The sequence below is a fragment of the Zootoca vivipara genome, chromosome 2 (assembly GCF_963506605.1).
Source record: "Zootoca vivipara chromosome 2, rZooViv1.1, whole genome shotgun sequence".
Classification (NCBI taxonomy): Eukaryota; Metazoa; Chordata; class Lepidosauria; order Squamata; family Lacertidae; genus Zootoca; species Zootoca vivipara.
The window spans coordinates 20653554-20680872 of NC_083277.1; the positions used below are offsets into that span (position 1 = coordinate 20653554).

Genomic DNA, 27319 nt, shown 5'->3' on the forward strand with positions numbered 1-27319 from the left:
ATAAGGAAGATGATAGCCAGTTACACCACACTGGACTCATTGGAAGATGGGCTGGTGGGGGCTGGCTGAGGGCAGACTAAGGATGGTGGGGCAGTGCTTCATTTGCCCATATGGACTAGCCTCCACTGGCCATTAGAAATATTACATTCAGGGTCTGCATTTTGTTTGCATTTCTGTTGGCCTGGACAGGGCGAGTTGCTTGGGGATGTTTCACTTCTGCTTCTGGTTTATTTCAAACAGTTTCCATTGTTCGTAGTGCCACCCAGCCTATAAATAACAGCCTATAGTTTTCGACACAGTCCCTGAGAGATTCTCATACTTATTATTTATAAGTGATGTGCTCCTTACCAGAGCGATGCTGACGACTGCTGGACGGATCACTGATTAATGCGTTCTACGTTGGCTATCAAGATACCTCAACGCAGGCTTCAAGGAAGGAAACCAAGGTGCAAATGAACACTCAAGCCCTTCCAAGATCCTATTAAGTGGGATTGCTTCCAAATTACTCTTAAGGACCACCAGTGTCGAAGCAATGATTCTTCAACATCAACTTCGTTGGACTGGTCATGTTGTGCCGATGCCTGATTATCATCTTCCAAAGCAACTAATCTATTCCCAACTCAATAATAGAAAGCAAAATACTGGTGGACAACGAAAGAGGTTTAGAGACTCTCTCAAGGCAAATCTTTAAAAATGTAGGATAAACACGGACAATTGTGAAACACTGGCCTGCGAGCACTCCAATTGGAGAACAGCCTTTGGAGAACAGTCATGGGCTTTGAAGACGCTCAAACTCAGGACGAAAGGGAAACATGTTAAGAGGAAGGCACATTTGGCAAACCCTCACCGTGATCAATTGCCGCCCAGAAAGCTATGTCCCCACTGTGGAACGACGTGTGGATCCAGAATTGGCCTTCACAGTCACTTAATTGACTCACTGTTAGACTGTGTTCATGAAAGACAATCTTACTCAGCTACAACTGATCACTAAAGAAGAAGAAGAAGATTTATATTCCATCTTTTCCCCTGACAGGGACTCCAGTCCAAATGGCTTACAGATAAAACAAGACCAGCTAAAAATATAGGGATGAAAAACAAAACAAAAAACTACAACAATTAAGCATTGATAGAATCAAAACTATAAATATAGTTTCCAAAAATGTTGTATGTTATGTCACAAAAGACTCCTGAGTAAGCTTGGCACCCATGGAACAAGGGGCGAAGTACTGTTGTAGGTTAGGAATTGGTTAAGTAGCAAAAACCAGAAAGCAGGAATAAATGTAGAAATGTAGAAGGTGGAGTTTCCCCAAGAAACTGTATTGGGACCTGTGCTTTTAACTTTTTCACATATCATTAAGAGTGAGGGGTGAGCAGTAAGGTAGCCAAGTTGCTGATGACACTCAGTTGTCTAGGTCCATTATAACAAAGAGAGATTGCGAAGAACTCCAAAGAACCTTTTCAAATAGGGTTAGTAAAGCAGCAAATGCAATTCAACATGCCCACCTATGCGTACAGACAACATAGCAAGTAGCTGCCTTTTTAGACTATACATTATCGTGCAAAGGCATGCAGAATGGCAAACCTCTATGAGGGTTAAACCACAGAGCCTAGGTCTTGCCGATCAGAAGGTTGGCAGTTCGAATCCCTGTGACGGTGTGAGCTCCCGTTGCTCGGTCCCTGCTCCTGCCAACCTAGCAGTTCAAAAGCACGAAGTGCAAGTAGATAAATAGGTACCGCTCCGGCAGGAAGGTAAACGGCGTTTCCATGCGCTGCTCTGGTTTTGCCAGATGAGTGGCTTAGTCATGCTGGCCACATGATCTGGAAGCTGTACGCCGGCTCCCATGGCCAGTAAAGCGAGATGAGTGCTGCAACCCCAGTGTAGTCCGTAAAATTTTACAACATCCGCGACTGGACCTAACGGTCAGTGGTCCCTTTACCTTTACCTTTTATGTACAAAAAATGCTATGACCCATGTGTGTTTTCAAAGGCTACATATGTATATAGAGCCTAGGGCTACAATCCTAGTAGGGGGTTATTGGGTTGCTGTTTTTATTTTTATTTTGTTCTGTGAACCGCCCTGAGACCTCCGGGCATAGGGCAGTAAATTAATAATAATAATAATAATAATAATAATAATAATAATAATAATACCCATTTGCCAGGGAGTAAACTACATTGAACTCAACAGGACTTACTTCTGAGTAGACATGAATAGTATGACAATTTTGGCGCAAGCCTCGGTGGACCTGATGAAAAGCTTATGCCATTAAAAAAAAATCTGTCTTTTAAAATCGACAACACAAGGGTGGCAGAATCCTACTGCTACGATGCCCATCCCGGCTTTGGCTCCACCCGGAAGTCAGTCTATATTATAGTTCTATGTTTCCCTCTATCATGACATCACATCCTGGAAAACCGGGCGGACTTTCCCCCTCCCCCGCTCTCCAGGAAAGAATTCCGGAGTCGCCGGTGCCTGTGGTCGCCATGGAGACGGTCGAGAGCCACCTGTCTGTCTCCGAGACCCTGGAGGCCTTGAACGCTGTTCTCCGAGGAAAGGCCGGGGTCCGTGCTCGCGGCCCGGTCTGGTTCAAGGAGAGCAGCGCCCGGAACTTACGTAGCAGGGATTTCCTGGCTCCGCAGGCTGCCTTGATGGCGATGTTCGCGGACGGACAGGTAAGGGGCGTGTCCTTCGCGAAAAGGGGGCGGGGCGATGGGGCGGCGCTGCCTTGCCTGTATCCATTTATTGGTATGCAAATAGTTAGTTCGGCTGTTAAAAACACAATAAAACATTAGACATTAAAAACTTCCCTAAACAGGGCTGCCTTCAGATGTCTTCTAAAAGTCAGATAGCTGCTTCTTTCCTTGACATCTGGAGGGAGGCCATTCCACAGGGGTCACTACCGAGAAGGCCTGGTTTCCTGTAGCTTCACTTTTCGCAGTGAGGGAACTGTCCGGGCTGAACGATGGGAGTGGAGACGCCCCTTCAGGTATACTGGGCTGAGGCTGTTTAGGGCTTTAAAGGTCAGCACCAATATTTATCATTCCATATTTTATTTATACTCATGTTTTCAGGTATCTTAGACATGACTTGACTGGAGAAGTCACAATTATTTCCCTGCAGCAGATTATTTTAGTGATCTAAAGGCCAGGTTTTAATATGCCACCCACAGCTGTGATCTATTTGTGCTTGAAACTTGGGTTGTCTTTTTTAAAATTTATTTAAATCTAACTACATGGTGAACTGCTTTGTTTCTGCTCCTGAACAGCCCAAAGCAGGAGGAATCCTTGACTCTTCTGCCTTTTCTTGTATCACAACAGGTTCCCGATGGCGTTGCTGAGTGTGTGTCTTCACTTAAACGCCCAGGGTTGCCACCCATCCGGAGTTGCCAAAAGAGCCCAGCTGGACTGACTGTGCAGTTAGAGAGGCCTGCTGTCTTTGAGCAGGTCCTGAAAGCCATTCCTGTGTATGCGGAGCCCCCTCAGACAGCCCATGGGCACAGCATCCTCCTAAATTGTGTGCCCCTGCACAGCTGCAAGGGCCTGAACTCGCTGACTTTGAGTCACCTGAGAGCCATCCTGGTCACTGACCACCTCGCAGGCACACTCCAAGCTCAAGGGTTAGTAGATGCAACTAGATGGACCTATTCTAATTGTCCGTCACGGATCCAGAAACATGTGTGGCTTTCTTATTTGTTTATTACAACTTTACACACAGTGAGAAGTAGATGCAACAATGTTCAGTAGGGCTGACTTCTATTTTTTTTTAAAAAAAAAATTTTATTAATTATAACGATCAATACAATCCATCTCATACATTAATTTCAAAGAAAAAACCACATACCAACAAAAAAATATAATACAAGCAAAAAAACGTAATGCAATACACCACCCTCCACCATCCCCCCCCCTCTGACTTCCCTCCACTACCTACTCGACTTCTGTTTCTAACATTGTTTTAATTCTGTAAATTCTATTATCTATATATTCCTATAAACATATATCTCTGCATGCATTCTATTTTCATATGTTTCTAAATCCATATCCTCTTTATCTCCAATTTTATCCTCTTGTGTCACTTCATATCTTTCATTCTAAGCATGGAAGCATATCATCCTTTGCAGTAGGGCTGACTTCTAAGTTGGCATGCAGACGATTGCAGCATTAATTTGTCCTCCCCACAGTTCAGAGCTGGTTATATAAGCTGTGGATGTGCTGTGTCCTGGAGAGAACAGTATTGTCCTTTCTAGGACTTCAGCACCGTTCTGAGAACCTTACCTGTTTTTAAGAGAGCTCTTGGTTCTAGTCTTCATTTCTGTGGAGGAGAAGTTCAGATTTGGAAAGCAGTGCTCTACCGCTGAGCCTTTAAATCTAGCACTCAGTTAATATGGGACATTTAGCTATTCTTTGAGTAGAATATGGAGAATTTTTCTTCTGCTCGCTTTGGCGGTTGTACGACCAATGTTCTGTGTGGTTCTTTGCCTTTCAGGGTGGATGTACACCTGGTCCCATCTTCGGTTGATGAGGAAATCCATAGATTCCTGCGTCGGCTACGAGTTGAGTGGCCTTCAGGTTTGGAAGCCTCCCAAAGCCCTGAGGATATTCTAGCCATGAAGGAAAACCTTCGCCAATGTTCTCATGCCACTTTTGACCAGACGGAGCAGAATGGAGTGGTGTGCAAAGTGCACTTGAAAGGGTTCCTTGAGGGGGAGCAGGAAGACTTGGAGGGCTATGACCCGAATGTGGACGTCTATCTTGGTAGGCGCTTTATTTTATCATTTTTAAACAGATGCTTGCCTTATCCCTAAGACAGGGGTCTTTTTGTATCTCTCTTCACAACAATGTAGGTTGAGGATTGAGAATAATAATAATAATAATAAATTTTTATTTATACCCCGCCCTCCCCAGTCAAAAAACGGGCTCAGGGCGGCTGACACCAACAGAACCACAATAAAACATAAAAACAATTAATTAAAATACAGGTTAAAATACAGTATTAAAATTTAAAGTGCAGCCTCATTTCAAGTAGGCCATAAGTGGCTGACACCAACAGAACCACAATAAAACATAAAAACAATTAGTTAAAATACAGATTAAAATACAGTATTAAAATTTAAAGTGCAGCCTCATTTCAAGTAGGCCATAAATCCAAGCCATGAGGGAGAAAAACACAGGGGTCAGGCTGAGTCTAACCCAAAGGCCAGGCGGAACAGCTCTGTCTTGCAGGCCCTGCGGAAAGATGACAAATCCCGCAGGGCCCTGGTCTCCTGGGAAAGAGCGTTCCACCAGGTTGGGGCCAGTACTGAAAAGGCCCTGGCTCTAGTAGAGGCCAATCTAGCCATCTTATGACTCGGGATCTCCAGAATATTATTGTTTGTGGACCTTAAGGTCCTCCGCGGGGCATTCCAGGAGAGGCGGTCCCGTAGGTACGAGGGTCCCAAGTCGCATAGGGCTTTAAAGGTCAAAACCAGCACCTTAAACCTGATCCTGTACTCCACCAGGAGCCAGTGCAGCTGGTAAAGCACTGGATGAATGTGATCCCGCGATCATCCCGAGAAGATGACTTGCCAAGCTAATAAGGGAGCCACTGTGGTGTAACACTTAGAGTGTTGGACTAGGGGACCCGGGATAAAAGGGTTCAAATTTTTGCTGAGTGACCTTGGGCCTGTCACTCTCTCTTAGCCTATTTAGCCTATTTATATATAAAATATAAAGAAAATAATTGGAAACCCAGTCCAATGCTGTTATACCAAGTCTATTGACCTGACAGGTGTTTTTATCAAGGAAAGCGCTGTGGTTGGATCATGGTTGAATTAGTTCCACTTGGTTGCGCTAAGCCCTAGGAAACAAGAGCTCTGGAGCTGCAGAAGCAGGCAGAGCAGAAACGGAACACCCTTCACACAATATTCCCTGAGAGCCAGTGTGAAATTGTGGTTGGAGTGTTGGGCTGGGACCTGGACCAGGGTTCAAGAGCTAACTCAGGCATGAAGATGACTGGGTAACCTTGGGACAGTTACTGACCCTCAGCCCAACCAACCTCACAAGGTTGTTGTGAAGATATAATGGGTTGGGGACGCATGAGGACAACTATATATCCCAGCTTGAGTTGTCCTTAGGAAAGGTGGGGCTGGGGCATTGTTTGGGTGGTTTAGTGTGGGGGGGGGGAGGTTGTTGCTGTTGGTTTTTTTTTTTTTGTATCTTCATTTTAGATTTTGTTGTGATTGGCGTGGAAATTTTTCAGCTTCATTTTGTATTTTTAAAATTTATCGGATTATGACTACTTTTGTTACGTTGTAGTTATGTATTTTTTTATATGTTGTAAGCTGCCTTGAGCGTGGTTTGAACTATGGGAAAAGTAAAAAAAGCTAAAGGACAGTTAAGTCCAGTCACAAACGACTCTGGGGTTGCGGCGCTCATCTCACTTCACTGGCCGAGGGAGCAGACAGACAGTTTTTCCGGGTCATGTGGCCAGCATGACTAAGCCGCTTCTGGCGAAACCAGAGCAGCGCACGGAAATGCCGTTTACCTTCCCGCCGGAGCACTACCTATTTATCTACTTGCACTGGTGTGCTTTTGAACTGCTAGGTTGGCAGGAGCAGGGACCGAACAACGGGAGCTCACCCTGTTGCGGGGATTCGAACCGCCGACCTTCCAATCGGCAAGCCCTAGGCTCAGTGGTTTAGACCACAACACATGGAAAGGCAGCGTGCAAATAAAATTATGTATGCATGCATACATGTAGTAATAGTAATAGTAATAATAATAATAATAATAATAATAATAATAATAATAATTTATTCCTTTTCAGTGACAGAGGAAAAGCTGCGCCATGTGGCTGAGCTGGAGCGTGTGGCCCTGCAGTGCACGGTGAGTAGACGGGTGAAAACTTTCAGCCGGGGGTGAACTGAGCTACCTTCTTGTGTGGTCGCTGCATCTCATGTGAGCTGCTGCTCTTCTGCAGGTGATTGCGCCAGAAAAACGCTGCAGCATTGTGCATGTGGTGAGCAGTGAGGAGGCCTTCCAGCAGCAAAAGGTGGACTTGCTATTGAGGCTGTTAGCCCCACGAGTGCTCGCAGTTTCACAGGTGAGGAGTGCCCTTTCTTTCCAGGATGGCCTGCAGTACAAGCTGTGTGTACAGCTCTTCTTGCTACGTTGGGTTGCTGTGGGGCCAGATTGAGACCGTGGGTTAGGAAAAGGGACCTTTACCTTTGACCTCACTGCAGCCCCACTTGGAATTTCCTCCTCCATTTTTTTTAAGAGGGGAGGAAAGCTTCCATTTATGCCAATAGGTGCATTCTTTTTATTGCAAAAAGCAGGCACATGGTGGTTGTGGGCGACTAATGCTTTGTTATCTACTTATTCCCTAGAAACACCTTGTCTGTGGGCCTGTCAAAGTCACACGCTGTGCCTCTCCCATGGGTGCTCTTCAGTATTTCCAGTAAGTTACTTTTCTCTGCCAGGACCCTTCCCACACAGGACCCTTCCGCTTTGCTAATAACAGTGGAGTGGTTATTTTTCCGCAAGGGCAAGCTGGCGATGAAAGCACGCTCTTGCTTGCGCCTACCTTCTGGGTATTCTGCGCTTACCTTTTGGTTGCCCACGGAAATTGCTGCATTACAACCGCTTGATAATCCACTGGTTTGTGATGCTCTCTTAAGCATTCATTCTTGACTTTGGACAAGCAGCTTTGTTTCCAGAGTCCTGAGCATGGTGGGGCTCCTGGCATTGTGGCCTGAGTAAGAATGCATTGAGAAACTTTACCAGTACTAAGCCTGCACATGTGGATGGGGTTTCTCTCCCCTCCTTTTCCCACCAGCACTAGTATTATTCAGCATTTGATTTTGCACCCGTGGCACTGTAAGTATGTATGACATGTTCTCTTTTCTGAGGGGCTGCAACATCTCCTTGCTTACAGGCTGCGTAATTCTCAGATGCATGAGGCTTCAGTGCTGAAATATGGAGACCTCTCTCAAGGTAAAGGTTTGTCTCTTCATTTGTTGCGTGCTGTTCTGTCTCCTTGTTTCTGCTTCTGGGAGGTTTAGATGTGTCCTACAGCTGGCACGTTGGGGGTTGTTCTTCCTATTATTCTGGGTTTCTTGCCCACTTCAGTTGGATGTCCTGCTCAAATGCTTGAAAAGACTTTGCTATGGTGCTAAAAGAGACTCTTGAGTGCCCCATGGACTGCAAGAAGATTAACCTATCCATTCTGAAGGAAATCAGCCCTGAGTGCTCCCTGGAAGGAGAGATCCTGAAGCTGAGGCTCCAATACTTTGGCCACCTCATGAGAAGAGAAGATATTGGGAAAGATGGAGGGCACAAGGAGAAGGGGACGACAGAGGACGAGATGGTTGGACAGTGTTCTCGAAGCTACCAACATGAGTTTGACCAAACTGCGGGAGGCAGTGGAAGACAGGAGTGCCTGGCGTGGTCTCGTTCATGGGGTCGCGAAGAGTTGGACATGACTAAATGACTAAACAACAAATGAGTCTACCAGACTTTCCTTTCACCCTGTCGGATAGGGGAGCCATAAGCATTTCCTCCTGGATGCCCCCCGGCCCCCAAATGGTCTCTTCCACCGAACACTCCAGTTCCACTGAGCTTCTTTTTATTTCTAAATTACTTATCTAACAAATTTATAGCCGTGCTTTCCCCCGCCACAAAGGAGTCGGTCAGAGCAGCTTATAAAAATGAAAGCAAACATTAAAACAACGGTTAACCCAATAATTGAAACACAAAAATGATCAAACTAAAAAAGAGCAGCAAAAGACAAGAGCCATTAAGTGGCAATAGAATCAAAAGCTTTTTTTTTTTTTTAAAAAGGAATGCTTTCAATTATCAATGGTTTTGTGACTGCTGGTCCTTTCCTCCCTGGCTTCCTTCCCCTAGACGACACTTGGACGGAAACAGTCGGCGTCTTGACATCAGCTGCCATCCGATTTGAGATGCTGAGCACGACCCACCGGAACCAGGTAAGCGGAGGAGTCCCTTTCAGGTGTGCTGCATTCGCAGTCAGGAGGCGATTGGGTTGCTGATGGGCGGAAGTGCCATAATTTCAGCTGCGTGGAACTGCTTTCTTTGGAAAAATCGCGAGGTTTATACTTGCGCTGCATTAAATGGTTCATGCCAGCATAAGAAGAGGCTGCTGTATTGCAATGAAGAATGCAAGACCCCTGCTAGTTTTGGCCAAATGCCCATCTAGTCTTTCTGTGTGCCAGTGGGAAGCTCACAAGATGCAACAGCTACCCTCCCCACTTCCAATTTCCAGCAACTGGTGTTTAGAGGCACACTGCCTTTGACAGAGGAGGTAGAAGATTGCCATTGTGGCTGGGCTCTACCGTCAGAGGCAGCACCTTTCTTTGTCTGTGTTTATGCATTTTATCCTGAATATAGAATTCGTTGGCAGGGTTTTTTAAGAGTTCATTGGCTGTGGGATACAGTTTCTATATATATCCCAGCTATTGTATAACCAGAAGCGTTTAAACAGGCATGGCCAAACTGTTTTGGGACTACAACGCCCATCATCCCTTGCTAACGGGGCCAGTGGTCAGGGATGATGGGAATTGTAGTCCCAAAACAGCTGAAGGGCCAAGTTTGGCCATGCCTGGTTTAAAAGGTGGATCATGCTTCATGTGGTAGCCGCTCCCTCACTTTACAGTCCCAAGTTACAGCAGCTGAGAAGGTCTCGCTTCAAAAGCAAGCCAAACCCATAACCCTTTTTTTAAAAACTGTGATTAGGTACACAGGTATGGGGACAGAGGCACTGCAACACTGGGGAGGGTAGATGAATTTGAGGACGTATAGCAAACCGGCTTAGAGTGAATAGAAAGAATGCAACAGGCTACTTTGGGCCAAGGGAAGGGGTGGTGGTTATCATCACCTTGACAGGTGTGGATGTGATGGGCCATGAATAAAGTACAGTTGCAAATGAACAGACAAAATTAGCCTTGTGCAGGCGGACTTGTCAGAATCCCTCTTCCAGGAGGAGGGAGTCTGGGTTGGCCTGGGCAAGGCCACCCTTTCTGGAAAGTGGAGGTAGATGGTGGCCGGTGCTCCCTTTACTTTCATTCTTTGGAGAAGAGCACCTTGGTAGCTTGCAGAGGAGGCCAAGGACTTCTTGGGCTAGACCTGGCATTTTCTGCCTGCTCCCCCCCCCCCCCGCATTGACTTTTGCATCATCCTCAGGTTCTCCTGGATGTGGAGGAGACCAGCATCTCCACCAAAGGAACCAAGAGTGGAGCCTTTGTGATGTACAACTGTGCTCGGCTGGCCACACTCTTTCAAACGTACCAGCGGGCAGTAGAGCAAGGTGAGAGCCCCCCCCCCTTCATGCAGACTGTGCCACAAAAAAAAAATTCCTTCCAGTAGCACCTTAGAGACCAACTAAGTTTGTTATTGGTATGAGCTTCCGTGTGCATGCACACTTCTTCAGATACTAATGGAATGATTTTTTTTATTGAATTTTCTGGAGGAGGGAGGGTCCCTTGCATTGGCCAGTGATTTGTAGCAGATGGCCAGAAACTATAAATCTCCTTGGCTTGGTTAAAAGCATTCAGAAAGGTACCTGATATTAAAACGTTTGCCATGTGTGGAATTGTGACACTTTCCCCCTTCACACACACACACACACACACACACACCTCATGACTACAGAGGCAGACTTTGAAACTTTCACACAGTGTCTCCCAGTCTTAGAAACAAGAAGGGCACATCCCTCTAGCGGTTGAGGGATGGTGTGCCCACACACCAGTTCATTTCTACTCAGCGTAGACCTGCTGGAATCAGTGAACCTAGGTTAGTCAAGTCTATTAACTTCAGTGGGCCTACTCTTGAGCAGAGCTCGCATTGCCTATAACCCTTTATGTCTTTCTGCATGGCCCAAGCTCCTTTTCCCTTTCATTGCTGCTCTCTCAAAAGGCCACGTAGCCCTTTATTTTGCTCTTTAGAACTGCTAAATATTGCAGCTTCCCCACCCACTTTTTAGTTGCAGTTGGGATTAATTACAAAAACAACAAAAAACAACAACTGAGTAAACTTAGGAAAGTTGGTTTAATCTGCATGGCTCTGTGTAACTGGCAGGTTTGGAGTTTTGCTGCAGGAAATGTGAATCCCTCGGTATGGCTATCATTGCATCCCCCGAAAGGCTTTTGCCTAAGGCTGTTGCCATCCTTGTTACCTATGATGGTAACAAATTTCTTCCATCATATTCCAGGTCTGTACCCAGCCTTTCCTCAACCTTCGGAGCTGAACTACGCATCTCTCAGGGAAGAGGTAAACAAAAGAATACAGTTGGCGACCATTGTAGGCACATTCAATAGATGCGTGATTTTCAATGCGTGGATCCTTTTGGACCTGGAAGAAGGCAGAACGGGGGCAGGGGGGGTATTTATACATGCTCCGCTGACAAGCACAGGGGCCAGAAATGGAACCCCTGTGTGAAATGGTCACCACCTGGACAACAATCCAGGCCTGCAGGGCTGCTCCTATAGGATCAGCTGGATTTGTTGGGAACACAAACATCATTTGGCAGGTTGAGCCAAGTTAGGGCAACTGATAGAAAGCATGGAGGAGGGTCTAAAGTATGCAGAGCCAGCCCACCCATGAAGCGGCGTGAAGCAACCACTTCAGGCAGCAGAAAGGCAAGCGGTTCCCCTACAGGCGCTCTGTGCTGCCCCCTGCAGAAGCAACGCAGGTATTCCACTACCCATCTTTGCTAGCGAATCTCCGCCCCCCCCCCCGAGCCCCCAGCCTGGTAGGGTGGCAAGGCTTTGTAAGGGCTTTTCCTCGAAGGGAAGCCCTTGCAGAGCCTCACACCCTCCCAACATTGTGGGTGCAGGGAGCCAAAATGTCTTGGGGCGCCCCTGAAAACATTATCTTGTCCAAACTTTCTGCTACAAAACAGGCCTCAAGACACCTGCCTTGCACAAATCCAGACCGCCGTGTGCTGCAGAGACCGCTTCTATGCCACAGTCAGGTGCTTGTGCTTGTTGTGTCTGAAATCTCATTGCTTAGTTCCCTTCTTGCTGATTAACAAACTGGGGGATGAGTATAGGGCCAATGATGATTGGACTACAACTCCCATCAGCCCCAGCAATCACGGCCAGTGGTCAAGGATGATGGGCGTCGTAGTCCAAAACATCTGGTTGGGGAAGGCTGGCCTACTGAGAGACTCCCACATGTTTCTCCTCTTTCCGCAGGGCGAATGGCTTTTGTTGTTCAACAGTATCCTGCCTTTCCAGGAGATCCTCAGCCAAGTGATGCAGGTGCCCATCTCCAGCGCTGGGCTCAGAGTCACAGCCAGCACGGAGGCGGTGAGCCGAGTTTTCAGATATTGTGAGGTGGGGCTGTTCCCCACCTCCCCTGTATCAGTTTGGCTTCCTCTTAGCCATAGGTGAATCTGGCATCGCTCTGCTTTGTGTTGCAGGTTTGCAAGTTCCTGATCCAGCTGAGCATGGATTTCAGTTCCTACTACAACCGGGTGCATATCCTAGGGGTAAGTGCTCTGGGAGGAGAGTCGCTGGGGTATACAGTGAGTTGCAAGTCCACACTGCACCGGCTCAGGCCCTCTCCACATAATGAACATCTGGACCGAAAGGTGCATTTGCTACAAGTCAGGTAAACTTGTATTAGGCTCGTTTTGAAATATACTGATCTTGAATCCTCAAATCTGGATTCAAGGCATGGCTTTGTAGAGTTGCGAAGCCTAGGGAGTGGCCAGCTTCGGGTTTGTCAGTTCTTGACTTCGAATGCCAGAAAATGTCCTGAGTTCTGCCCACCTTCAGACTGCTCCTTGGCAGCTATTTCACTCCTCCTTTAAGCCAGGAAACTGAAATTAACGGTGGTTTCCTGTTGTGTCTGAACTTGGAACTACAGTTAATGATTTCCAAATAAGCCACAATCTGTAACCCATCTTTGAGCAGCTTCACATCTTTGCTTGCTTAGAAACCATCAATCATAGTTTCCTGGTTCAGACAGAACAGGAAGCTGTGGTGAACTTTGGCTTCCTTGTTTGTTTAACCATTTTCATAAAGGGAAGAGTGAGGTGCAGCTTGGGCATAACCTGGCATATTTTATTTATTTCTGAGTCAGGTGGCTGTGTTGGCATCTTCAGTCATCCATGCTAAGGCTGCACTATACCTGGGGGGGAGGGAGAAGCCTCGCTCTATTTTATATCCTCTGCTCACTCTATTTTATATCCTCTGCATATTTTTTTGCAAGCATCATGGTAAAGAGGAAGATAGTTTTGGAGCAGAAGGCTCCAAAGACTTCTGTTCCCACCGTGTAAAGCTCATTTCTGAAGCTTTGCAAACTAGAAGCTTCCATTTAGGATGTACTAATATTTTCAAAACGTTGACTAAGGTGAAGAGTTAGACAAAAGGATCGGCTTTCTGAGCCTAAAGCCACAAGTGTAATTTGCCTTTGAGTGAGAGTGACAGGAATCAATTTTATAGCTCAGAGTCAGCTGATGCCGTCACCGTCACCGCTGTCATAGCATAGAAAGCTGTCAATAACATAATTTCTGGCACATTGGCCTCCGTTCCCACGAAATTCAGGTCTACCCAGCGCCCTCTGCGTGACAAAGGGGGCCCTGTCCATGGGCACTAATGGAGAAATTCACCCATTAAGGGAAGACACAAACCCACCACTCAGCCCTCAGAGCACCGGAGAGTTGCATCAGGCCCCTGTGACGATCCTATTTTTGCTCCCGACAGGAACCACGTCCCCACTTATTCGGTCAGATGTTTGCCCGGTTGCAGCTGATGAGAGCAGTGAGAGAAGTGTTCTGCAGTGCCTTGGCCACCCTCCACCTGCCTCCTCTGAGCCAGATCTGAGCAAGCCTGCAGGGGTGACTACAGGCAACCTGCACTGGCCCTCCCATTGGCCAGCTCTGTTGCGAGGAGCAATGGACAGCGCAGTCACATGATCAAGAACGGGGAGAGTGCGTGCAGCACTGTTGCTGTTGGACAACCATCCATCACAGCTCAGCCTGGCCTGGATACATGCCATGTTTTGGACTTGAAACAAAACGACCCAATCACAATGCTGGAGAGGAGAGAGAGAGGGCACAGACTTCACCTACATTCTGGATTGGGGGGGGGGGGGCTGCTCAAATTCTTTGCGGAGCCAAAGTTGTGACATTCCAGTTAGGAACGTATAGGCTAAAAACTCCCCCAGGGGGGCTAGGTACACAGGTTAAGCGTTGTAGTGGTGGCATTGCTTTTATCCCTCCCGTTTTGCTCACAGCGGGTCGAAGGCACAAAAGCAGACATTTGAGCTATCCAAAAGAAAGCACAGATGATGGATGCAAATGATGGTTCACTGGTTGTTTTTATTCTGTTCTGAGCTGACTGACACCCGCCCCCCAAATGTCCCTACCACATATGGAAAATCTTTGGCATCCTTATCAGAAAGGAAAGTTTGTAAACGAAGTTGCGTAGCCTCACACAAACACAGATGTCTGCCTGCTGTTTGGGCAGAAGGCAAAGTTGTTGCGTAGAGCAGGGGGAGTTTGTTGTCCATGGCAGTTGCAAAGATTTGCTCTGTGCATAGCAGGGTGGGCAGAGGCTTGTGTCTGCAGCATCAGCTTGCTGCTTAGGACAAGGATAAGGGAGGGAAAGAGGACTCAGATGTTGCCAGCGTTGATAAAATGTCCAGCGCCTCCTCTCAGCAGCTTCACTGTGGAGCAGAGAGGCAAACTGATTGAATGGGGGCTGTGTGTATCTTATGTCTATCACCAAGAGGACTCTTTCTCAAAGGCTTGACGCTGAATTTAGCCTATCTTCCTTTGAGAGGTGGTGCAAGTTGCCAATTCCACCCACTGCGCCTGGTTGCCGTCCCTCTTGTTTCGCACCCAGCGCCGCAGAGGTAGGCCGGGGCTCGCTACTGCAGCTGCTTCATCAGGAGGCGGATGAGCTGCTGGCGCTGCACCCAGTACTGGGGGCCCTGATGCGGAGGCAACTCAAAGAAGGAGAAGGTGAAATTGCGGCTGAAGCTGAGGTTGGTGATGCTGGGCACGGGCGGCAGCTTCACCCCCTGCCACTTGCTCCGGAAGTGCCTGGGTGAGCCTCTGCTCCGGGCCTTCTGCTTCGCCTTGCCTTGGAGCAGCAGGGTCCTCTGCCGTTGCTCCCCTTCGGCAGCCGGCACCTTCTCTCCGAGATGGTCTTGGAAGAAGCTGCAGGAGCTGGGTGTTCCTGCTGCTGAGAAAGGGACACTGTGCAAGAAGGACACGACAGGCTTGAAAAGGGCATGGAAGGAAGTCTCGGACTGAGAGGGCCCAGTCCAGGGCGCCATGTCAGGAGTGCCCAAAGGGGCTGCTTTGGCATGGGGGAAGCAGGCAGGGAGGCATGGCAGCTTCTGGCCTGGTTTCTCTGAGGCAAGAAAAATGGGAGCAGAGCAAGCGTTAGTGAGGCACGAGACAGGAGACTCAAGCACTGGGCTCAAGTGTGGCACTGGGCTGGGCACACAGGGAATCCCCGAGGCAGGGCAATGGGGGAAAGGATCTGGTTGATACAAGACCCCCCGGTTGACTCCCTGGGGAATGTCAGCACCAGCCTGCACCCCCTTCCTCTTGAGGAACACAGGTGCTCCCTGCTACCTCCATTCCCCGCAAAGAAAGCCCTTTGCCCCTGCATATGATCTCTGTGCCCTCCACAGAGGCCAGGGATTCAATGGAAGCCCCAATGTTAAGCAGCCCTAGAACCTGCTGCTTTCCCCCCCACAGCAGCCCAGCCTCCTTCCAATTACCAGCAAGAGAGCATTAGCCCAGCACCAGGCTCTCTGCTATCCTGCCAGTGGCAGGTGGGGCAGTGTCAGACACCAGAGCCTCACCAAAGACCTTGCCTCCTTTGGAAATCTGGGGAAGAGCCATCCTGTTTTGCCGTGGGGTTAAGGGAGTCTTGGGAGCAGTTTTATTCTGGTGCTTGTTTGCAGCTCCTACCTGGACGTGGAGGAGAAAAAGATATAGGAGGTTAAGTTTTGTAGCTCAATAAAGCAAACAGCAATCTGTGAGAGACGGGTTGTGACTCTTGGGGTCTAACATCTGCACATACTTGGTATCTGAAGAAGTTTGCATGCACACGAAAGCTCATACCAAAATAAAAACTTAGTTGGTCTTTAAGGTGCTACTGAAGGAATTTTTCTATCTGCACATACTATTCAGTTTCAGTCCCAGTATGCAGCTATTGTGAGTCTTGGGCAGGTGTAAACAGGACTAGGTGGACCTCAAACTCTCTCTGTTTTGATGTACAGCAGTGGAGTTTGTACTGCTGGTCAAGAGGTCTTAGGAGTACACCACGAGCAGAAAGCAGGCATCGCCCTGCTGCAGGGAGGAATAATACATAATCCTGATCATTCTGTCTATTCCAGCAACTCTGTAATGGGACTTCAGTAAAGCTGGAGCATCTCATACGGCCCTGCAAGGACATCTCAGCCTCAGCTAACATACCCCTTGTTCAGCCTTGTCGATGGCCGGTCTTTTCCTCTGCCCTGAAACCAGTGAACCAGCATGGAGGGATGCGGAAGCGCCACCAGGCAGCTTCCTTCTCCAGCACAGGCTCTGTACCAGGCATGTGAATTTCAAAGCACGAACCAGCAAACACAGCTGTGCTGTGAAGGCAGGAATATTCATGGATGCTGGTCCTCTGCATCAGTGCCATCCTGAATTCTGACCTGAGTTTAATACCCCACCACTGCTGCAGAGTTACATATATATTTATCCCTGGCAATGCACCAATATCTCCACCCTGCCCCACCAACAGGGCTTTCCCTACCTTCTCCAGCCAGCCTGTGCACTTCCCTCTGGCAGGGTCTTCTCTGGTCCTTGCATGGCCCTGGCACCGTCTGAAGCCGGGGGTCACACTCATCCTCATGGCGCAGCCGGGGTGGGTGGTGACACTCGCTGTGGGCAGGGCTGAACCTCGCTGAGCCACCGAAGGGAACAGGCCTGTTGCTTCCAGGGGTGCCATCTGCTGTGGCTGCTCTGAGCCAGCCCCCCTCTGCCTGGCTTTGGGGACAAAGTGTGGCTGGAACGGCATGTTTGAGTGGGCCGAACTGTAGCATCCCAGGTTTGTCGATGGCAATGTCAAGATGCTTGGAAGCAAGGTGCTCAACACAGCGCCTGCAGAGGTCTGGAACGGCGTGGAGAGCTTGCTACTCGGCGTCCTTCTGGTACCTACACCACTGGGTGCATCCTACGATCGGTGCAGCTTGGGACGGCATCGCCCTGCTTTGCAGTAAGCTTAGTGGTTCATCCAGGAGCCAAATAGATGGGAGGCCATTGGGAATCGGCAGTGCGTGACAGCAGCGCCCACGTGCTGAACCTTGCACACAAAGGGGCCTTGTTGTGACCTCCCCGTTGCTGAAATCTGGACCATGAAATATGCATGGCGCTGCTGGGGGGCCAGTAACCCCAGCCACTCCAGGGCTCAACCGCTGAATTATTGAGTGCAGGACAGGAGCAGCATACTCTGCGCAACTGAGCAAATCCCCCTGAACAGGTGCCACAAGCTGCAGCAGCCGAAAAGTGAAAAGTCCTGACTCGGAAGAGGAGTCTTGATTGGTGGAAATAGAAATCGGGTTGGGGGGGGGTAGAGAAAACTCAAGAGCATTTCCTATTGTAATGGGGGGGGACAGACCGAAAGCTAACCATTTCCCTGCAAGTCTGTACCTCCAGGATATTCCCATTCCATCCCAATTCCTGCACCAAATGGATCATGTGATTGAACTTGCCATCCCAGTTCTACTCCATGTGCGTTGTGTTTTTATCTTGCGTTTTTATGCTGAGAACCATAGAATCATAGAGTTGGAAGAGACCACAAGGGCCATCCAGTCCAACCCCCTGCCGAGCAGGAGACACCATCAAAGCATTCTTGACATATGCCTGTCAAGCCTCTGCTTAAAGACCTCCAAAGAAGGAGACTCCACCACACTCCTTGGCAGCAAATTCCACTGCCGAACAGCTCTTACTGTCAGGAAGTTCTTCCTAATGTTTAGGTGGAATCTTCTTTCTTGTAGTTTGAATCCATTGCTCCGTGACTGCTTCTCTGGAACAGCAGAAAACAACCTTTCTCTCTCCTCTATATGACCTCCTTTTATATATTTGAACATGGCTATCATATCACCCCTTGACCTTCTCTTCTCCAGGCTAAACATACCACCAAGAGCAGTATACAACTCTATTTATTTTTAAAAAACACACCATTATCTCCCACCTGGGTAGATATTATATGAACATCCCCACTCCCCAGCGACCCTCTTCTATCATTGCTACAGTCTAAAATGGATTCATTCAGCAGATGCACACAGGAATGTTGCTGTCCATTGAACTGATTAGCACCTGAAACTCCAGTGAGTTTGTAGCAATTCTGAGTTCTGTAGGCAGTGCAACAAGAAACCCTCCGCGGCAATGGGAGGACGGGTCTTGAAGTTCTGTGGGCCCTGGGCACCAGGTGATCAGCTCTTCCCCCAAATCCATGTGAATGGGATTCATCTGACCATACTGCAGGCTGGAAGGCAAATGGGATTAGGTCTCCTTAAGGAGTAAGATCACATCTCAGCATAGCTGCCAAGTACCCTGTTTTCCCCGGGAAACCCCCGTTTTTACTTACCTTTTCCCGGTGGCCCCCCCGTATCACTTCATCTCCCGTTTTTCTCCGTTATTTTCTCCTGCCGGCGGCCATTTTTTTCCTGATTTGCCCTTCTATGGGCACAAAAAATGGCCGTCGCTGGCTTCAAAAGTAGCTTCTACGCATGACCGGAAGTGCGTCGACGCAACTTTCGGTGTCGCCCCGCCCATCTATGGGCACCAAAAATGGCTCCTGCCGACACCGGTCATGTGTAGAAGCTACTTTTTAAGCCGGCGGCGGACATTTTTGGTGCCCATAGAAGGGCAAAGCGACACCGGAAGTTACGTCGATGCAACTTCTGGTGTCACACGGCTGCCGGTCCCAGATTCTGCAGTCCGGGACTTGGAAGGTAAGCATCTCAGAGGCAGTAAACGTTATTTGCACAGAGGTTCAATCCCTGGTATTGCCACTTAAAATTATCAAATAGGTAGCGTGGGGGGGAAAGACTTGCCTGAGAGCCTGGAGAAACCCTGGGGCAGTTGGACAAAGAAGTCTGTCCTGGTATAAAGTAGCTTCCTACGTTTCTCCGCGGTAATCAGAAGAGGAGGCTGAAATCCAGGACATATACATAGCTGTCAAACCTCCGGATTTGAAGATAAGGAAATCCTATTGTGCTGTCAACTCCTGGATATGAAAGTAAGGGCGCTGAATAAGGGAATTTCCCGCAAAAAAGGGGGGGGGGAGTTGACAGCATGGCATATATTTGCAAGGAAAAGGCATTTAAAGCCATTTAACCAGCGGATGCAGATTTATTACTACATTTCTCATGACAGGCCCTCTGTCAAAATAGGTTGGCTAAGCTCCGGTATAACTGCCCACAAGCCACAAGGCAAAGAAAAGCGGGCAAGCTACATCATATCAGGGACAGTATCTGCATGGTTCTGGAGGAAGCGGTTTCTCCCTGAAGAGAGGGGCAAAGTATTTCTTCCGGTCCTTGCTGCTTTCGCATGACAGCCCTCTGTGCCCCGGTGGGTCGCTCAAGCTCCTCTCCATCCCAGCAGAATAAAGGTGGTTACACAGTTCCTTCATACACCATTTTCTGTTTCTGCACCTGGCCCATCTAGGCTGCAGCGGAGGATTTCCAGCCCCTGTCCGCAGATCACGCTGTGGCAGTTACGGGCCCCAGCCTCCCAACACTCCAGGCCAGCTGCGTCGGCGACGTGGCAGAATTTGCTGCCGACGAAAGACAGGCTGTCCTCGTGAAGGTGCCAGAGGGCCAGGCGCTGGTCCACCGAGACGGAGAGGAGGAAGTCTGGCTGCAGGAGCCTCACCCCCGTCACATGAGCTGCATGGGCGCAGAGCCTCGAGGAGTTTCTGAGAAGGCGGATGCCGGTCCCAGCGATGGCTTCCTGGTCGGCGTCGCTTCCAGCATCCACTTCAACAGCACTGAGAGAGATGGAACCGTCATCACTGCCGCTGGCCACCAGGAAATGCCCGCCGGCTGCTTGCTGGATGTGGAGGCTGTTCACTCCACAGCTGTGAGCCTGGATGGTCAGGACTGGGGTACCCAGGCCTGGAAAACACACACAGGCAAAGGAAGTGTACAAGGCTGGGAGGAAGCGCAAAGGGTGATATATACATTTGAAAAAGAAGGTATACCCAGGAGGATCACAAACAGGGTGGGCCGGTACGGGGGACTCCCTGGTCCTGAATAGGGTAACTGCGCCCCTGAAGGACCAGGTGCGTAGCCTGGGGGTCATTTTGGACTCACAACTGTCCATGGAGGCGCAGGTCAACTCTGTGTCCAGGGCGGCTGTCTAGCTGCTCCATCTGGTACACCAGCTAAGACCCTATCTGCCTGCAGACTGTCTCGCCAGAGTGGTGCATGCTCTGGTTATCTCCCGCTTGAATTACTGTAATGCGCTCTACGTGGTGCTACCTTTGAAGGTGACCCGGAAACGACAACTAATCTAGAATGCGGGTGCTGGGACCATATAACACCAGTCCTAAAAGATCTAGATTGGCTCCCAGTACACATTTCCGAGCACAATTCAAAGTGCTGGTCCTGACCATTGAAGCCCTAAACGGCCTCTGCCCAGTATACCTGAAGGAGCGTCTCCACCCCCATCCTTCAGCCCAGACGCTGAGGTCCAGCACTGAGGGCCTTCTGGAGGTTCCCTCCTTGCGTAAAGTGGAGTGCTCTCCCGGCAGATGTCAAAGATTTAAGCAAATATATAAATTTCTGTAGACATCTGAAGGCAGCCCTGGTTTGGGAAGGTTCCAAGATTTGAATTGTGTTTATTTTTGCATTATTTATTCTTTCGCTGGAAGCTGCATCTCCCTAGCGGCTGGGGCAACCCAATCACATGGGCTGGGTATAAGAAATATAATCATAGTACCACAAAGTTGGAAGGGACCACAAGGGTCCTTTAGTCCTAACCCCTGCAATGCAGGAATCTTCTGCCCAACACGAGTCAACACAACCACCTACCCAGAAGCTTCATTTCTGTGCCTTCCACCTTCAAGGCCTCTGCAGCACGGTTAAGGGTAGGGGTGAAATCCCAGAATGCAATGCTCCCGTCGGTGGCAGCGCTGCTCAACCAGTGCCTTCTATAAAAGAAAGAGGAACGGGTGAAATTAGCTTTCTAGGGCTTGGTGGGTCGGCAGTAGTAAACTCAGGGGAGGTGCATCTCAAGCACGGGGTGTGTGTGTGTGGATGTAGCCATTCCATTCTCACCTTCCTCCACCTGCTGTTTTACATGCAAACGCCTGGACCTTCAGGACACAGTGCTGATGGTGAAAGGATTCTGCCACAAGCTGCAGCTTCTGGGCATGCTCAAGCAGCAGGAAGAGGCTATGTAGACAAGAGAGCAGTGAAGTCAGTCCAAGGAAAAGAGTCTCTGACTTTAAAGAGGGGGAAAGGGCCACATCCTTTGTACGGCTGCCAAGCGCTACAGCTTTTTTTTCCCTGTTCATGTTCCCTTCTCTAGTTTGGTGAAAGTGCTGCTCTGGGAAACGTAGGGAGAAGCATTTAGTCCATTCTGCCCCTCGTCTTCCCATCTCTGGATTTTTGCCTGGCATACAGGAAAATCCCACCCCCACCCCAATCCAACAGGCCCCTAAAAGGGAGAGCCCAACAATCCTCCTTACCGGACAGAGCCATCACTGCAAGCAGCAGCTAGGAAGAGCAAGGGAACAGGAAGCTCTGGGTACTCCACACCAGCCAGGACCTCAATAGACATATACCTGGAACACAGAAGTTATCAGTTGCCTTCTCTGGAACTCACTATCCAAACCCAGAGCAGTGAAAAAGTTACACACACACACACACAAGCTGGAAAGTGGCACGTGTTGCCTACTATGGACTCGGCGCCCAAAGTCCTACCTATTCTCTCTGTACTAACGTATTCTTAAGCATGAGCACAGCAGAATAGGGAAGAGGAGGAGAAAATTCCGAGACTGGAAAATCAAGCAAACTGACCTTTATTTTTTATTTTTTGCTGCTATTATTCACATTGTTTTATCCTGCTGGTTTTGTTTTTTAATCTCCTGCTGCTACAATATTGTTAGAACCCATTTGTGTATTTTGGGTTATTTATTTGATTTCTCACCCGCCTGTCATCATCGGATTTTGTGAGCTGCCCTGAGATCTGTGGATGAAGGGCAGTATACTAATTTGATAAATAAAATAAAATAAACAAGATCTCAGGGCGGGTTACAGCCATTTAAAAATACGCTAAAATATGTTTAAAACAAATTACAGCCAAAATAATAGGTAGGGTCTAGTGTAATATAATAATAATGATAATGATAATGATAATAATAATAATAATAATATTTGTACCCCGCCCATCAGGCTGGGTTTCCCCAGCCACTCTGGGTGGCTTCCAACAAAGATTAAAATACATTAAAATATCACACATTTAAAACTTCCCTAAACAGGGCTGCCTTCAGATGTTTTCTAAATGTCAGGTAGTTGTTTATCTCTTTGACATCTGACGGGAGGGCGTTCCACAGGGTAGGCGCCACCACCGAGAAGGCCCTCTGCCTGGTTCCCTGTAGCTTTGCTTATCACAGTGATGGAACCGCCAGAAGGCCCTCGGTACTGGACCTCAGTGTCCGGGCAGAACGATGGGGGTGGAGATGCTCCTTCAGGTTGATTTGACCGAGTGTAGTGTAGTGTAGTCCTGTATAGCCTAGCCTAGCCTAGCCTGCGTGCCTGCCTATCATCTATCTATCTATCATCTATCTATCTCAAGTCTTCCAGGCTGGATGTGAATATTGTTGTGCCCACTTGTGTGACAATAGGAAAAGCCTGTGTGTGAGACAGTATGTATGCTGGGGGGGGGGGCGTTTGTTGGTAAAGGAGTTAGCAAGAGAGGGTGCAGATTTCACATTCCCTATATGAGCATCAATAACATCCCCAGTCCAGATTGTCTGCTTTTTGAGAACCCATGACCCTGCCTAAGAATACAAACTCCTGGGAAAGGCCACGGCTGCTACCTGGTCTCCGGGTCCATTTTGACGAGCTTGTGCCTGTTCTTCCTGTGGTCCCACTGCTCATCCAGGCGGTGAGAAGCCACGTGGACCAGCTGGTGGACTACACCGCCGCCAGAGCTATGGCTGGGGCTGAGCAGCATCCGGTAACACTCAATCTGGGCCCGTCCTCCAGCTGAGAAGAGGATGGCAGAGATACTTCCTGCCTTGGGCTGAGTGTCCTTGGCCACAGCCAGAGCTCTCACGCTCGAGATGTGGTCGCCCAGAGCCGTGAGCTGGGTCACCGTACGAGACTGCGCCCTGTAGGTCAGAATATTGACCGTGCCGTCCTCGCTGCCGGTGGCAAGGGTGCTCACCGGCTCCTGCCCGGGTGCCTGCAAAACCCCGATGTGGCAAACGCACGTCAGTTCCCGCCCGTGCAGGGACTCCTTGAGGATGCGCTGCCCGCTGTGCGCATCTTGACTTTGGTACACCACCACATCCCCGGATTTGATGTAAGCAAAGGTTCCCACCTGGAGGCAGTGGGCATAGCTCCAAGAGCGGTGGCCGCCACCGCAAGGGACAGACAGCAGCATCTCGTTGCTGCTGGCGCTCCAGAGAACAAAGCGGTCAGCGTGGAAGCCCAGCACCCACACGCTCCCATCGGGGCCGAAGTGCAGCTCCTCCAGCCAATCCAGGCCCTTGCACGGCCTGTGCTTCCTCAGCACGCGCAGCTGGCGGCCTTGCACCTGCAGCTGGCGGTAGCAGCTGTCCCGACCGGTGCTGTAGATGAAGTCCTGGTGGCAGGTGATGGAGGTGACGCCCAGCTTTCCGTGCAGGCCAAAGAGCAGAGAGACGGGGCCCTCGGCGAGCGGCTCTTCCCCTGTGAGAGGAAAGGCCGGGCCGGGCAAACCGGAGACCCTCTCTGGGTCCGAGGAGCCGACTCCTGCTCCTCTGCTCAAGGCCTGAGCTGGCTCGCACTCAAACAGCATGAGGGAGCCCCTGCGGTCGCCGCAGAGCAGCAGCTCTCCCCGAGGCATGAAGGCAGCGCATGTGTGCCATCGCTGCTTGCAGAGAGGCAGGCGGAAGCATCGCTTCACCACCACAGCGACTCCCTCGGGTGGGCCAAGAGAGACCTCCAGCCACAGCAAGGAACCGGCTGCTCCGGAAACGAAGAGGCTGCAAGTGCCGGGATCCTGCCCTGCGTAGGAGGCCCAACTCAGGCTGTGTACTTTCCCCTCGTACAGCTTCAGCTCCTTGCTTTCTGCAGGGCTGCAGAGAGGGAAGACTTTAACCTGTCCCGACAGGTTGCCCATGGCACACGCCATGACACCGCTGATGAGCACGGAGACTTCGAGGAGGCTGTAAGACCGATACGCAGCATCCTCGAGGACCAACGCCCAGGCTTTAGAGGTCAAGTCATAGGCGTAGACAGCCCCGGCATCTGTCATCACAAGGAGGTGGTTTACATCCACCAGCTTCACCGCTCTGGGAGACCCTTTTGTGCGAGGTGAGGGGAAGTCCAGCCGCACAAGGCTGTCCCCGCCGTCGCTCTGCCCTTTAAGGAGCCACTGCCTGATGCCAGAATCGGCCCCTCCTGTGAACACCCAGCCCCGCCTCTCGTGGGCGGCGACTGCCCGGAGGCCACGCCCCTTGTGCCCTTTGAAACGGTGAACGATCTCGCCCTGGTAGTTCCACACGAGGCAAGCGGCGTCTTCCCCAATGCTGAGGATGTAGCTGCTCAGCAAGCGCACCGACCAGACCCGAGACTGGTGCCCGTAGCACACCAGCAAGCATGGGACAGGGTCAGGGGGCGATCTGAGGTCGCCGACGCCCCACAGCCGCAGGCTCCTGTCATCTGAGGCCGAGGCCAAGATGCTTTTGCTCTCTGAGAAGCAGATGCTGAAGATGACGCCCTTGTGCCCGTTGATCCTGCTGCGGGGCTTTACTCTGCCTGCGTTGTCCGTCGGGTCGGCTGCGCACCAGACCACCAGCTGGTTAAATACTGTGCCAGCCACCAGCACCAGCGTCTCCCAGCTGCTCCCAACCAGGTGGGCTGAGTAGAGGATGCACTTCTCCTGGCAGTGCACTTCCCGAAGGGTCCTCTGGCCAGCGCAGTCGTACAGTGCCAATGAGTTGTGGCCCAGGGCCAAAGCCACACAGCCAGGTGCCTCCAACCGCTGCAGGTCCCAGATCCAGTCGTGCAGCTCGCGGAAAGGAAAGAGTTCAGCTAGTTTTGCCGTGCCGCCCTGGAAGCTGAGCTGTAAAACGACAAGGCCTTTGCCTCCAAAGACAGCTAGGGTGGTTGCTCCTGGGGCCGCATCCTGCTGCTCCTTGATACCATGGACATTATGGTTTCGAAGGACCTTCTTATAGCATCTTGCTGACTGGCTGGCATCAGGCTCCAGGGAGTAGATGGCAATGTAGGGTCCTTCACCTGGAGGAAAAGAGGTTAGAATCACCTCTTTTGATATATATATATATATAGCATACTCTTTCCAGCAGCATCCGTCCTCACAAATACAATCCACACACAACCTCCATACCAGCCCAGGTACACCTTGAGCAGTGCCTGGTCCCAACATGAAAGACACATTGAGGCCGAATGTGGTATTGCTTCTGCTGCAGCTTTCCCACAGCTTCTTGTCAAACTGTCCCTGTGGAATCATGTTACTCACAACTTTTGCCTTGCTTGAAATGGGAACAGGCTTCTGATAGGTCCCCCACTTCCTATCATCTCTATGAGCATCATTTCCCCAGCAACAGGACGTATGAAATCAAAGAAACCAGCTTTCAGGAGCTCTGGTCTCCTCCCCTGACTTGGTGCCTGCCTGTCCCACTATAATGCACCATATTGCTGTGATTCCTGCTTTGCTTGGCTATTCAGCTGGGTAGAACAAGCCCTCCATTATCATGTTTCATTTCACCAAGTGTTCAGTGCCATGGCTTGGTATCTGACACACTTGACATAATGTTACCTGTTGCCCACCGGAAAGGACTCTGATCACCCTGTGGCTGTTGGGAGTTGGGACTCCAGCAACATGGGAAGGTTACTACGTGGGCTGCCATTGCCCCAGGATATTCTGGCCTACCACATACCTGCAACAAGGTGATCATCCACAATCTCCAGAGCTGTGATAGGAGCCAGCAGCAGTTCTGTTTCCATTGCTGAACAAGGATCGGAAGTGAAGACTCCTATTGATTCGCTTCCTCTTACATAAGACATCTGAGGAAGAAGGGGGAGGTGACGACAGTAATAAATGCTGCAGATATTCCATAGCTTGAGGTGATGGATATAAAAGTATACTGCCTTTTGGCTTGGAAGGTATACATTGTTTAGCGCTGCAGTAGGGCTACTCCAGATAAGAGTCAGCATGGTCTAACTGTGTTGGACTTACCCACATCACTGAGCACTAGGGATGGGGTGGGAAACCTCATTCCCTGGCCTAATTTCATGCAGATAGGAAGGAAGGAAAAATGGAAGGAAAAGGGGTAGCCAAGAGGGAGGGAGGAAGGGAGCTGGGAGAGACAAGGGAGTGCATTCTCCACTTTTTGTTCCAATCCTACCCACCACCAGCAGCATGTGCCCCCCCCCAACTACCCCTTAGGGAATGCTGCCCTTGACAATAAAAAAGGTCCCCACCCCTGGCATGCAGGAATGAGATGCCACCTGCTGGAGGGACAGCAATTGCAATGCTTATTCTCGGTTTAGACCAGAGAGGCCTCGGTTCAAACCCCGCCAAAGCCTCGGAGGTAAGATGCTTTGTTGGTTCTAACCACAATCTGTACAATGGGAACAAGCTAACTTTGCTCAGTTCTTATGAGAATGAAATGATTTTACCTCCTAAACACTTGGTAAACGGCGGGGCTTTTTGATAATAAAGTGGTCTGAACAGGCGTGTACTTGCCCATTCTGAGAAGCCCCTGGATGCCGCCGCGCGACAGTATTTTTGTGTGCGGCGAATGTTTGGTCAGCTTCTTATATTGGCAGATAGGAAACAAAATCAGAGAGGGCCGTTGACTGAATATATAAATGGGAGAACGACTGGATAAAAGAGCGCCCTCCCCGTGGAGGAACAGCAGGCGCAGAACGAATGGGATGCTGAAGCTGGAGAAACTGCGGCTTTGTTGGGACACATTACTGCCTGAAGTGGAAAGGACAACACACTTATCATGGCACAAGCTTCCCCAGACTAGGGCTTGCAGGAGGCAAAGTGGACCTGGGAGGCTATCTATAGTTGGCAGCTGCATGAGGTTCAAGTCAGGGATGGGGGGGGGGAATCTTG

The 27319-nt window shown here is 49.7% G+C and overlaps 3 protein-coding genes across 5 annotated transcripts; 1 reads left to right on the forward strand and 2 right to left on the reverse strand.

Annotated features, from left to right (window-relative positions):
* Nucleotides 1–2227: 2227 nt before the first annotated feature.
* DALRD3 (DALR anticodon binding domain containing 3) lies at nt 2228–14124 on the forward strand. Of its 2 annotated transcripts, none has more exons than XM_035106829.2 (13): nt 2228–2673; nt 3319–3617; nt 4487–4755; nt 6806–6864; nt 6959–7081; nt 7365–7435; nt 7913–7971; nt 8884–8966; nt 10180–10303; nt 11207–11265; nt 12192–12305; nt 12419–12487; nt 13707–14124. In XM_035106829.2, exons 1-13 carry the CDS (start codon nt 2380–2382, stop codon nt 13824–13826), a joined length of 1743 nt encoding a protein of 580 aa, XP_034962720.2. In that variant the 5' UTR covers nt 2228–2379; the 3' UTR covers nt 13827–14124. The 2 variants fall into 2 exon arrangements, with proteins under 2 accessions (XP_034962720.2, XP_060127258.1); XM_060271275.1 differs by lacking the exon at nt 2228–2673 and adding an exon at nt 2745–2987.
* A 750-nt stretch (nt 14125–14874) lies between these two features.
* Nucleotides 14875–18718, reverse strand: LOC118080870 (uncharacterized). Its single transcript, XM_035106830.2, has 3 exons — nt 16764–18718; nt 15823–15931; nt 14875–15362 (listed from the first exon to the last, which is right to left on the reverse strand). The coding sequence occupies exons 1-3, from the start codon at nt 17025–17027 to the stop codon at nt 14875–14877; spliced, it is 861 nt and encodes a 286-aa protein (XP_034962721.2). The 5' UTR covers nt 17028–18718.
* A 315-nt stretch (nt 18719–19033) lies between these two features.
* WDR6 (WD repeat domain 6) lies at nt 19034–26616 on the reverse strand. 2 transcript variants are annotated; one of them, XM_060271273.1, is made up of 6 exons: nt 26133–26615; nt 23061–25470; nt 21708–21803; nt 21295–21411; nt 21049–21167; nt 19035–20130 (listed from the first exon to the last, which is right to left on the reverse strand). In XM_060271273.1, the coding sequence occupies exons 1-6, from the start codon at nt 26407–26409 to the stop codon at nt 19643–19645; spliced, it is 3507 nt and encodes a 1168-aa protein (XP_060127256.1). In that variant the 5' UTR covers nt 26410–26615; the 3' UTR covers nt 19035–19642. The 2 variants fall into 2 exon arrangements, with proteins under 2 accessions (XP_060127257.1, XP_060127256.1); XM_060271274.1 differs by lacking the exon at nt 21295–21411 and having other exon boundaries at nt 19034–20130; nt 26133–26616.
* Nucleotides 26617–27319: the final 703 nt, after the last annotated feature.